Source organism: Hordeum vulgare, chromosome 3H (assembly GCF_904849725.1).
Source record: "Hordeum vulgare subsp. vulgare chromosome 3H, MorexV3_pseudomolecules_assembly, whole genome shotgun sequence".
Taxonomy (NCBI): domain Eukaryota; kingdom Viridiplantae; phylum Streptophyta; class Magnoliopsida; order Poales; family Poaceae; genus Hordeum; species Hordeum vulgare.
The window spans coordinates 364,667,746-364,679,719 of NC_058520.1; the positions used below are offsets into that span (position 1 = coordinate 364,667,746).

The 11,974-nt window shown below is 41.3% G+C and overlaps 1 protein-coding gene across 2 annotated transcripts; it reads right to left on the reverse strand.

The window, feature by feature from the left end:
• Positions 1-415: 415 nt before the first annotated feature.
• On the reverse strand, positions 416-11,537 carry LOC123443878 (factor of DNA methylation 1-like). Of its 2 annotated transcripts, XM_045120421.1 has the most exons (8): positions 11,415-11,537; positions 11,229-11,308; positions 10,323-11,122; positions 10,012-10,193; positions 7,622-7,711; positions 7,248-7,535; positions 6,950-7,162; positions 416-868 (listed from the first exon to the last, which is right to left on the reverse strand). In XM_045120421.1, exons 2-8 carry the CDS (start codon positions 11,252-11,254, stop codon positions 641-643), a joined length of 1,827 nt encoding a protein of 608 aa, XP_044976356.1. In that variant the 5' UTR covers positions 11,255-11,308; positions 11,415-11,537; the 3' UTR covers positions 416-640. The 2 variants fall into 2 exon arrangements, with proteins under 2 accessions (XP_044976356.1, XP_044976355.1); XM_045120420.1 differs by having other exon boundaries at positions 11,229-11,532.
• Between the last annotated feature and the right edge of the window lie 437 nt (positions 11,538-11,974).

Consider the following 11,974-nt stretch of genomic DNA (forward strand, 5'->3'; position numbering starts at 1 on the left):
TTTATTTCATTAATATATACAGACCAAGTTTTATATTGAATTATTTAGTTTGCCTCGCCATGGATCCAGTCCTCTTATGCCCTGCTCATCCAGTGTCGACTGAGGTCGCCACGACGACATGTTATATTCACCAGCAGGTCAGAGCGCCCGGTCCAACTGGCCTACCCCGAGGCCTATTCGGGTTCGGGTATGTGCACGGTGAAGGGCAATCCTAGAGAAATGCAAGGGTGGACCTCATGTTTGGGCGACCGCGGTGACAGCATCGCACCCGTCCTTGGAGGCGCGATCATGCATGGAGCTCCACGCTTGTGTTTTTTTTTTTTTTTTTTTTGCCTCCCCACGAGGTGATTCTGTGTGAAAGCTTCCGGACGACAATTAGGCATACACCATGCATCACATACATTATACATTGAAATCAACAAACTAGTAGCCGTTCATTCATACTAGCACATAGCTTGGCACAAAATAGATATTCCTAAAAGGGCGGTTCACAATCTCCAAGTACCAGCATTCATGTCAATGCTACACCACGCTGAATATATCCAGCGAAACCCCAACAACTAAACGTTTACCAACATTCATGAGAAAATAACAGAAGCACACTTCTAGTTCAATTCTTCAGTAATCCAGATATCTGGGCTCAGCGCTTCCTCTTCTGTGTGCGCCACTGCCTCAGGACGTACTGGACAGCCTCTTTCAGAGTTGCTCTCCTCTTCTCTTTGAAGTTCCACAACTCAGGTACAGGATAGCGGCCACTAGGGTTATACTCGTTAACTTCAAGCAAAGCTTTTTTTACCAAGCCATACACTTCTTCGCCATACTCTTCTTTCAGTTCTCGCAGCTTCTCGTCATCCTCGCAAAGAATTTCCTAACATCAATGCACGCACCATTAGATAACCATTCTCCTCCAATCTAAACATGTAAGACGAACAGAGCATTAACAGCTTCAAACCTTCACACTCCACGAATATGCCTAAGCTGTTAATTTTAGCAAAGTATTCATACAGGAATGGCATAGTGTCTAAATGTTCCCTAAACATTAAATGTAAACACAGTACAAAAAAACATGGTGAACAGAAACTATTTGTGTGTGTTAGAAATGATGATGTAAGACACGCCTACTTCATTATATCGTAATGCATCACTGCACAAAACTATATCAAACATACACACACAAGGACTTTTCCATGCCCGTCGAGCAAGTATGCTACAGAAAGTTCAGGAAAAACATTATTTGCAAATGGCAGCAGAGCTTTGAGCTCCATGTATTGTACTCCCTCCGTTCCTAAATATAAGACCTTTTAGATATTGCATTATGAACTACATACAGGAATGACATGTAGATTCACTCATTTTGCTCCGTATGTAGTCTCCTAGTGTAATCTCTAAAAGGTCTTATATTTTGAAACGGAGGGAGTATCATGTCAAATTTCAACAACCAAGACACAAGATGTGCCTAACTTAGCCAAGCTAGGAACTAAGCATGAACATCTAACTTACTAAGGAATATCATAAGGGGTCCCTATCATAAACTTCTAGGAGTGGGGAGTTATTAGCATCCGTCAATGTGTGTACCAAGTGGCAAGCGTTTTACTGGTAAGTTTGGTTGCCCCACACACTACTCCACGGGCAAATGCTAGATGTATTATGTTCCGATTTCCGAAAGCTGATGAATTACATATAACTTAATTGGTATAGGACTCACCATCAGCTTCAGAGAGAACTCAAAGATGGAAGAAAGCAAGTCTTGAGTAGATACAAATCACCATTTTTTTCAATTAGATGCTATACATCTCAATCAAGAGCAGCTAACATCAACATAAAGTTTTGCCCTCAGGAACTCAACAACGTTGCTTTCCTAGCACTGAAGTAGCATAAATCTATGCATATGGCTGAACTCTCCCCAAGCTACCAAATCAAGTAAATCAATTTTCCTGCACACTTGCATATGTCTATTAATACAGAACACTCCATTCTTCATTTTTCGCCGCAAGAAATCATAGATAATGCTTCCTTTGTGGGGGTCACACTGGGTAACACTAGTAAGGAAGTCTCCAAATCTATTAACAATTTACTGGACTTAGAAGTTGATAGGGCTTTGGATCTTATAAGAAACTTAGCTGCAGTACAACCGATGAATGATGCGGAGATATCTAATATGGGGGGACTGAATTTACTTTGTGAAAATTTAGTTCCACCTGATGACCTAGCAGAGAATGAAGTAGCACTGGATGATAATCAGCAACTTAACGATCATTCCAGCGATGGGGGCAAACATATTTCTGGTTATATGGACCAGAAATATGCTTCTGAAATGCCAAAACGAAAATCAAAGCGGAGGGTTTATACAGTCTCTGCAGTACATAGGAGTGCTAGGTTCAAGACTGCTAAAAAAATTTACGATGAAATATGAAAGGGATGTTTTGGAATAGCAGAGGTTTGAGAGACTTGGCTAAAATTCAATTCCTTGCGGAAACAACGTTAGAACTTAGTCTTGACTTCATTGCGTTGATGGAGACAGGGCGGGATAATTTTACGTCGCAATTTCTAAACTCCTTATCAGGAGGAGTTGAATTTGACTGGCATTGTCTCCCTCCAAGAGGAAGATCCAGAGGGATCTTACTTGGAGTCCGTTGTAATACCCTTCAAGTAAGAGAAGTGGTACTTGGGGAGTTTTCAGTCAAATTTCGGATTAGGTCCAAGGGAGATGGGTTTCAATGGGCACTTGTGGCGGTTTATGGTGCTGCCCAGGTGGAGCACAAGCCAGCCTTCCTTGCTGATTTAGTTCGAATTTGCGATGACACTCTACCATTGGTGGTAGGTGGCGATTTTAATATCATCAGGAGAGCTGATGAGAAAAGCAATGACAACTTCGATGGCAGATGGCCCTTTATGTTCAACACAATTATAGAGAGCCTCAACCTACGGGAGATAGAACTCTCAGGTAGGAAATATACTTGGGCCAATTCTCTTCACAACCAGACTTTTGAAAAACTGGACAGGGTACTTACTAGTGTTGAATGGGAACAGAAGTTCCCTCTAGTAACGGTGTGTGCACTTCAGAGGGCCATATCTGACTATACTCCACTTCTGTTAGATTTTGGCAATGCTACTCACAAAGGGAAAAGAGATGCTTTCTCCTTTGAACCAAGTTGGTTCACGCGTGAGGGGTTTATGGATATGATTGCTAGGGAATGGAGCAAGGAGGTGGGGGGGAAGTCTAGTGTAGATATCTGGCAAAATAAAATCCGCCATCTTAGACAATTCCTGAGAGGTTGGGCTAAGAATGTCTCTGGGATTTACAAAGATGAGCAGGACCGACTGCTCCAATTCATAGATGCTCTCGATCGTCAGGCAGAGACTTGCCTGCTGGATGAGCACGAAAGGGGGGCAAAATACGACGTCGAACAAAGAGTTCGAGTTCTCCTTCGAGAGGAGGAAATGAAATGGGCCGTTAGAGCCAAAGTTAGGGCAATTATCCAAGGGGATAACAACACAAATTTTTTTCACTTGATTGCGAATGGCAAGCATAGGAAAAAGAAAATCATACAGCTAGAGCAAGATGAGGGTACAATAGTAGGTCATGAGAATCTAAAATTGTATATCTCAAATTATTACAAACGGTTGTTTGGTCCTCCAGATCATAGTTTTGTGTCTATGGACGAGAATCAGGTTGCGGATATTCCTCAAGTCGGACAAGCTGATAACGAATGTTTATCCGCCCCGTTTCTAGAGAAAGAGGTGCTGCAGGCGATTGAGGATATGAAAAACGGTAAAGCTCCAGGGCCGGATGGGTTCCCTGCTGAGTTCTATAAGAAATGTTGGCATATTATTAAGGGTGATCTTATGTCTATGTTTCACGATCTATTCTCTGGCCATCTACAACTATTTCATCTCAATTTTGGTACGATAACGTTGCTACCAAAGAAAGAGGGTGCTTCTCGAATTGAACATTTTCGTCCCATCTGTCTGCTGAATGTTAGTTTCAAGATCTTCACAAAGGTGGGAACTGAGAGGCTAACTAAGATGGCACATACTGTAGTGCAATCTTCGTAGACAGCTTTTATGCCAGGTCGTAATATTCTTGAAGGGGTTGTCGTTCTGCATGAGACACTCCATGAATTGCACTCCAAGAAGCTCAATGGAGTCTTATTTAAGGTTGATTTTGAAAAGGCATATGACAAAGTCAAATGGTCTTTTTTACAACAAACTCTGCGTATGAAAGGGTTTGGAGAGATATGGCAAAAACATATAGATTGTTTCATAAAAAAGGGTAGTGTCGGTATTAAAGTAAATGACGATGTGGGTCATTTCTTTCAGACACTTAAGGGACTTAGACAAGGAGACCCTATGTCCCCTATTTTATTTAACATTGTCGCCGATATGTTGGCATTGATGATCAGGAGAGCCTCTGAAAAGGACTTGATAGAGGGACTAGTACCCCATCTAGTTGATGGGGGCGTCTCCATCCTACAATATGCGGATGACACGATCCTTTTCATGGAACACAATCTCAAGAAAGCCAGAAACATGAAACTCATTTTATGTTTATTTGAACAGCTATCTGGGCTGAAGATTAACTTTCATAAAAGTGAGCTCTTCTGTTTTGGGAGTGCAAAAGAAGAACAACTCACTTATAATCAACTCTTTGGGTGCGAAGGGGGTACGTTTCCTTTTACTTATTTAGGGACCCCTATCCATCACCGAAAGTTGACCATTAAGGAGTGGAAATGTATCGAAGATCGTTTTGAAAAAAAAACTAAGCTGCTGGAAGGGCAAGCTACTATCCTACGGCGGACGATTGGTACTAGTTAACTCAGTGTTGACAAGTATGCCAATGTTCCTCCTATCCTTTTTCGAAGTACCAGTAGGGGTACGGAAAAGGTTGGATTTTTACCAATCTCGATTCTTCTGGCAAAGTGATGAAATTAAGACCAAATATAGACTGGCTAAATGGGATATTATTTGTCGACCCAAGGATCAGGGAGGTTTGGGGATTGAAAATCTAGAGGTTAAGAACGGGTGTCTGCTTAGCAAGTGGCTATTCAGACTCTCTGTGGAGTCAGAAGGCATGTGGATACAAATTCTGAGGAACAAGTATCTACAGCAAAAGACTTTAGCTCAGGTCACTGTGCGACCGGGTGATTCACCTTTTTGGAAGGGTCTCATGAGGACAAAAACTGCTTTCTTTAACAGGACTAGATTCATCATAGGCAATGGTGAAACCACTAGATTCTGGGAGGATACTTGGTTAGGAGATGAGCCTTTGGCTCTCTAGTATCCGCAGCTTTATAATATTGCACAGCGTAAACAAGCGTCCGTTGCGGCAGTTCTAAGTGAGATACCGCTAAATATTCAGTTTCGTAGAGCCTTGGTTGGCAATAGATGGGTCAGGTGGCTGCATTTAGTCAGACGACTAATGGATATTAGACTTTCTGACTGTACCGATAATATTCGTTGGAAGTTGACACCCAATGGTACATTCTCAGTGAAATCAATGTATCAGCATATTATTGATACTTATCCTATTCCAAAATCAATGCATATTTGGAAGGTCAAGGTTCCCCTAAAGATAAAAATCTTCATGTGGTTTGTTCACAAAGAAGTTGTTTTAACTAAGGATAACTTGGCTAAGCGAAACTGGAAAGGAAATCAAAGATGCAGCTTTTGCCAGACGAATGAAACAATTAAGCACCTCTTTCTGGATTGTCCTATGGCTAAACTTTTATGGCGCTCCATTCATATTACTTTTAATATTACACCACCTACTAGCATTAACATGTTATTTGGGACGTGGCTGGAAGGGGTTAATGTTCAGTACAACAAGCTAATTCGGGTTGGGATGTGTGCCCTTTTGTGGGGTATATGGAACTGCAGAAACGATCTTGTTTTTAACAGACAACACTATATTAACTTTTTGCAGGTCATCTTCAGGGCTACCGCCTTGATCCGCATGTGGTCCTTACTCACTCCTGTGGAAACCAGGGAGCCTTTGGTTACTGGGTGTGCCCAATGGAAGATGGTAGCTCAGGGTATCTTCAACCGATATGGATGGTGGCATACTGATAGGATAGGTAGATAGGTATCTAGGCCTATTGCTATCTCTGAGATTGGCGTTCTGGTCGCCTTGTAAAGCCTTTTTCTTTTTATTTTCAGCTGCTTGAGACTATTCTGTACTTCTTCAGACTGTTTCCTTTTTAATAAAATGGCTGCATGCATCACTCGATGCAGAGGCCGGGGCGATGCCTCCTTTTCGAAAAAATCTACACATGAGCATTCATATGGCTAAATTTTGAGATTCCTTCATCACACATCCGTTGAATTCTTGCTATGGCACAGCTTAATTGACTGGCTAATTGGTTATTGTAAAAATCATCATGTGGTAGCTTACATCCACATCACGACATGAAAAACAAGATATTATAACTTCCACGAAGAACTAGATTATATTTAAATAACACAAGAATATAGCCCGTTGGCTGGTGACACTTAATGGCTGATTGTTCATTGGTTTCCTCCTCTCCTTTTTCACACTTAATGGAGGATCAAGGATGTAATAGATGGGGGAAAACAGAATGGATCTGAATTGGTAATGCAACTAATGTTTTTCGGATTATTTGGAGCCTTAACTCGATAAGTCCACAATGCTTGTATTATGGCGGCATTCTTTCTCTTTCTACCTACAGTTAATAATGCTTTGCTCAACAGATTATGTATTTTCCATTTGTACTATTATTGTGGGAATTTCTGCTATTTTTGTCCCATTAGATTAATGTAAGAATATCTAGGTATCTCCAAATTTTAGCTCTCACCACAATTTACTTATAAATAGATGTGAACTATGTTCAGGTTTGCAGAACAGAAAATTCACTGTGAAATTGATAACTCAAGATTGCAGGCTATTAGAGAACAAGCAAGTGCATAAAAGCAAGAGCGAAGATATTATTACCTTCTCTTTGCCTTCATCCACGATAACTTTAAAAGGATGCCATTCTGGATCTTTAATCTCTTCCTCCCACTTTGAACAAAGAATGGAAGCAGTAACGCCTGCATCTTCTTTCGACATTTTATTTTTGCAAGCAATCGCAAACGATTTCAAATCAAGATCACCCATTCTTTTAATTCCTATAATTCCTCGGCCATTTGTAAGTTCCCGCAAACCCTGCAGCGTATTCAATAGATAGTTCTGAAATGTAATTCAAACATAATACGACAAGTGCAAGTACTCAATTAATGAGAAAACTTACATCTATTAGCTTCTTCCGAGCATCTTGCAACTCATCATTGCTTATCCTTTCCTTCATAAGCAGAGTATGGTGGAGTGATTCCATTGCATCCATTTCATCGTACTTGTCTTGAAGCTCAGCACTAAGTTCATCTATCTTCCTTTTTGATTCGGAGTCTTCCACACCTGGCATGTGCTTCATCACTTCCAATTTTCCCTGCATCTGTTTTATTTCTAACTCAAGCTTTTGCTTGGCATCCAGTTTCTGCTCTAACTTGATAATCTCATTTAGAGCAGCTTGTTTCTCCCTCTGCAATTGTCATTTTCAGCACAGTAAGGCAGTCATATAAATTAGTATCTCAGAACCTCAAGTGAAACAATATATGAAGGACAAACCTTGTGTTTTTCCACAAGCTTCAGCACATTTTCATCCGCCCTCTGTTGCTCCGATGTTGCCATCTTAAGATATTTTGCTTTCATCTCGTTCTGTATAAACCATAACAACCTGACATGAGTTTATGCAGAAACACTAGAGGGGTGTACCTAAAGCCGCCTACATTTTGTACCTGGCACCACGCCCTCTATAAAAGTTATAAAAAAAAACAAGTTCCATGCATTTTGTTGAAATTGTCCTAGTGTTAAACCTTCTGCGTTGTATTCTTGTCCGAGAGTGAAATGTCGCATTACAATTTACAACAAAAAATAGGAAAAAAAAATACAATGATAAGAATCTATTATTATCAAAGCTACAGAAATCAAATGGTGAAGATTCATCAATTTAAGGTTGGAAATTTGCTCAATAGAGATTCATCAACATCAACTAAAAAACAAAAACTAAGACATTCTACATACGAAACCTTAGACCAATTCCAGCTGACAACAGTGCTCGGTACAGAACTGTAAGATAAAACTTGGAAAGAATTTCTGTACATCTGAATCGGAATCCCACATGCGTACTCCTCTAAAGAATAAGAGCATGTACGCTTGAATCATTTTACGAATCCGAATAAGGATAAGTTATGCATGAATCTGAATAATATAAGGTGTACTCCTCGCAAAAAATAAGAGCCCGTACGCTTGAATCAGCTTAGGAGTCCAATTAGGAAACGGCATACATCTCAATTTATACTGCACATCAACTTCAGGCTACTACTCCTAAAACTTTGAGCAGAGTGCAGATGAATAGTATGTCAAACCGATCAAGTTATTGCAAAATAAAATCATGCATCTCAAAACTACACATAAAACACAAGAAAGCGGGCTACTACAGTACTACTCTTACAATTTTGTAGATGTTGTGCGAGGAAAGTGCAAAAAAAAAAAACTGACAGTAGATCTGGACCGAACTATAGAGAAATTACTTTCTGCAGATACAGTAGCGATAGTAGTACACACAACATTAAAGAAAGGTTTACACCGTTTACGTATATGCAGCAAAATGATAGCAGCTTAGATTACTTGTATGAAAAAAAGAATATCTACACCACATATTTTGATGAGACATGATTAGATACTTCTAGGTAGTAAAAAACGCTACACAGATTTTTTTTTATGGATGGCGGTCTAGATTAATTTATGCACTAGAAGAAATTATCTACATATGGCATTTATTTTGGTAAAATCATACTGTAACAGTGTAGATTATTAGAAATTGTGTAAAATCTGATAGAGGAGCAACACAGGCCAGCAATATTAGATCTAAGTACATGCATAGGGTGCATAGCTGTATAACCATGCATGCCTTTATGGATTGGCGGCCAAAAGTTAACAGCAGCTAGAAGAGACGGATAATAGATTGAAGAAAGTCAAAAGTTTAAGTATGTATAAGGACAACTACAAGACATGGATGCTATCAGGTAAGAACAACTGGTAGATCGATGCTAGTGCATTGTGTGTACGAGCCGCAAGAACATATCGCATGTAGAATGCAAAACGGTGTCATTGTTGCCAAAGTAAATTCGAAGCAACAAATCATGTTTAGTAACATGTAGTTTCAGCCCTGCTAAATAATACTCCCTCCATCCGAAAATACTTGTCGAAATGGATAAAAATGGAAGTATCTAAAACAAAAATGCGTCTAGATACATCTATTTCTCCAACAAGTATTTCCGGACAGGGAGTATAAGCCGATGCAATATGAAATGTGTACAGCAGGAGAAAAAACTACCACGACAGCCGATATTGTAGCAATCTTGAATAGATATAGCCCAGATAATCGTATGCCTTTGGGTTGATCACATAAAGAACTAGAGTAACATGAGAATGCATGGAAGCATCCGAAGGCGTGATATTTGCATTAGATCAAAAGACAACTAAAAAAACATAGCACAATGTTTTTATGTACTAGCAACCCACATTTAAAATTACTTGATGGTGGAGAATTGGGAAAAATATATTCTCAAAAAGATGGAGAACACGAGATAAACAAGAGTGGATGAGGTAAAATTATAGGTTAGTAAGAAAGCTTGTTGTTCTGTAATGCTAACAGTCTTCCTTTGTCAAATAAAATACTCTGGCTAGTGACGACCATTATTTTCTATATTAAAAAGATAAACAAATGTTAAAAAATGTGGCATGAATTGAATCATGGATCGTTCATTCACAAATAGGAAGGAGAAGAAAATACCAATATAATGCTATGTAGCTATTCAGGCTAGTTACTAGTGAATAGAAAGATGTTGTGTAAAGAAGCACAGAAACAATCAACCATCCTCCAAAACAAACAAAAGGAGAGGACCCATAAAACCAACTTGCATAATTCTTTATGGGAGACATTGGGCGCACACCTTTTCCTTCTCTTTCTCAAGGTTCCTTCTGTCCGAGTCACTACGCACAGCAAGTTCATCAAGCTGCCTGGATTTTAATTCAAGATCCTGCATCTTGGACTCCAGTTCTGAACGGAGCCTCTGATTCTCATTGATGATCATCTGAGAATGCTTACGAGCAAGTTGCTGCATCTTGTGTATTTCTGGTGACAATGCAGGTTCAAAAGGCATTAAATAACTGAAAGGTCCCCATGCTCAAAGGAGATAAATGCATATATATGTTATTATGGTATAAGAATACAAGATACAAAGAGCAAAAGATGGAAACAAACCATCATTGTATCTCTGGAGGACCTGCTCCTTCTCTTCCATCACCTTGTCAAGTGAGGTTGTCGTCTCATTGTACTTGCACTCAAGTTCTTGGACATGCTTGGCCTTTACCTCAATTTGAATGGCTAAATTAGCTACCAGTTTGTCAGTTTTGCGTGTTCCTTCATTCTCAAGCTCTGCCACAGTTTTCAGATCACCATTTTTTTGTAGATGCTCCCCAATTGGCCCCGGAGTTCTTTGATCATCAGCCCTTGCAACCCATCCATACATCTCCGACCCACGATACTTGCGTGTCTCCCAGTCCCGTTTGCCATATCCTTCTGCCTCAAAGTGATTTTCAAACTTGAACGCATTACAGAAGCAAGCATAGTCTTTTCCAAACTCAACAATCGCATTTCCCGTGTGACCTCTATGATTCCACAAAGGAATCACCTTCTGTGGGCAAAAGCCCGAGAGCTGCTCCTTCAAGCGGTTCCCACTTTCCCCAACCTGGCGGCCGCCTTTCCACTCGGTAGGCACATTGACCAGCACACCCATCCAGGGCCAAACGAATTGCTCGTCTTTGTCCTGAACGGGACGGGGCACCACAGTCTTGAGCCGTGACGGCGGCGGCGGCTCGGACGACTCGGGCAGCTCATCCTTCACGCGCTTGGCAGGGACGCGGTGGGTCATCCTGTCTCTCCCGTGCCGATGAGCATCTGAGCCTGCTCCAGTTGAGTGACGATGAGCATCTGAGCCTGCTCCAGTTGCGTTACGAAGAGGTGGGCTGTCTCTGCTCCGATAACCCCTTTCCTTGGGAATCCTACCAAAATCGGAAAAAGCAAAGGCGGTAAATTGCAGCTGCCGTGTGCCTTGGTTTCGCGAAATCTCATGAGAAGAGACGGAGAGAGGGGTTGGGCATGACTTACCGTTCAGGTGCGTCGCCGGGATCCATGGAGATGGAGGGCCGTCCACCTGCCTGCTGACGGACGACGCCGCCACCAAAAACCTAGGGTTTTTAAGGCGCGGCGAGGATCACTCCAATGTCGCTCGAAAGAAGGGGGAGGAGGAGTGGGTCCACGAATGAGGAAGCGATTCGGAGGGCTTGGGCTCACCTTGCCTCGGCGGCGGCGTTGGCGGAGGCGAGTTGCCGCCTAACTGTAGCTGTAGGGCGCTGTAGACGGGGCAGGGCAGCAGGAAGGAGGGGGGAGGGGGGCAAAGCGGAGTAGGAGATGATTCAGATGATCACGTGATCGAGGAGGCGAAAGGCCGAATGGGTGGCGAAGGGACTGCCGGATCCCGTCGACGTGTCGACATGTTATTAGCGTAGTAGTACTACAGTACTTTTTTTTTAGGAACGTGCAGCAGGAGCTCCGCGTTACAAATGCCACGTTTTTATGAACAAGCTGGAATACGTGGCAACGGAAAACACCAAAACAACGTGCACAAACTACTTCCTACCCACTTGCTTGCTCTAATCAAGATCAAAATCTACAAATGAAATTAGAGCGGATTTGTACAAGCAGTTCAAATCATATCCTATTTCGTACTCCCTCCGTAAAGAAATATACTAGTGACCTAAATGCTCTTTCTTTACAGAGGGAGTATTTATTATGTTGGATTTCGACTCGTGATGATAACCATTTTATGGATTCGGATACCATATTAAGTCAGA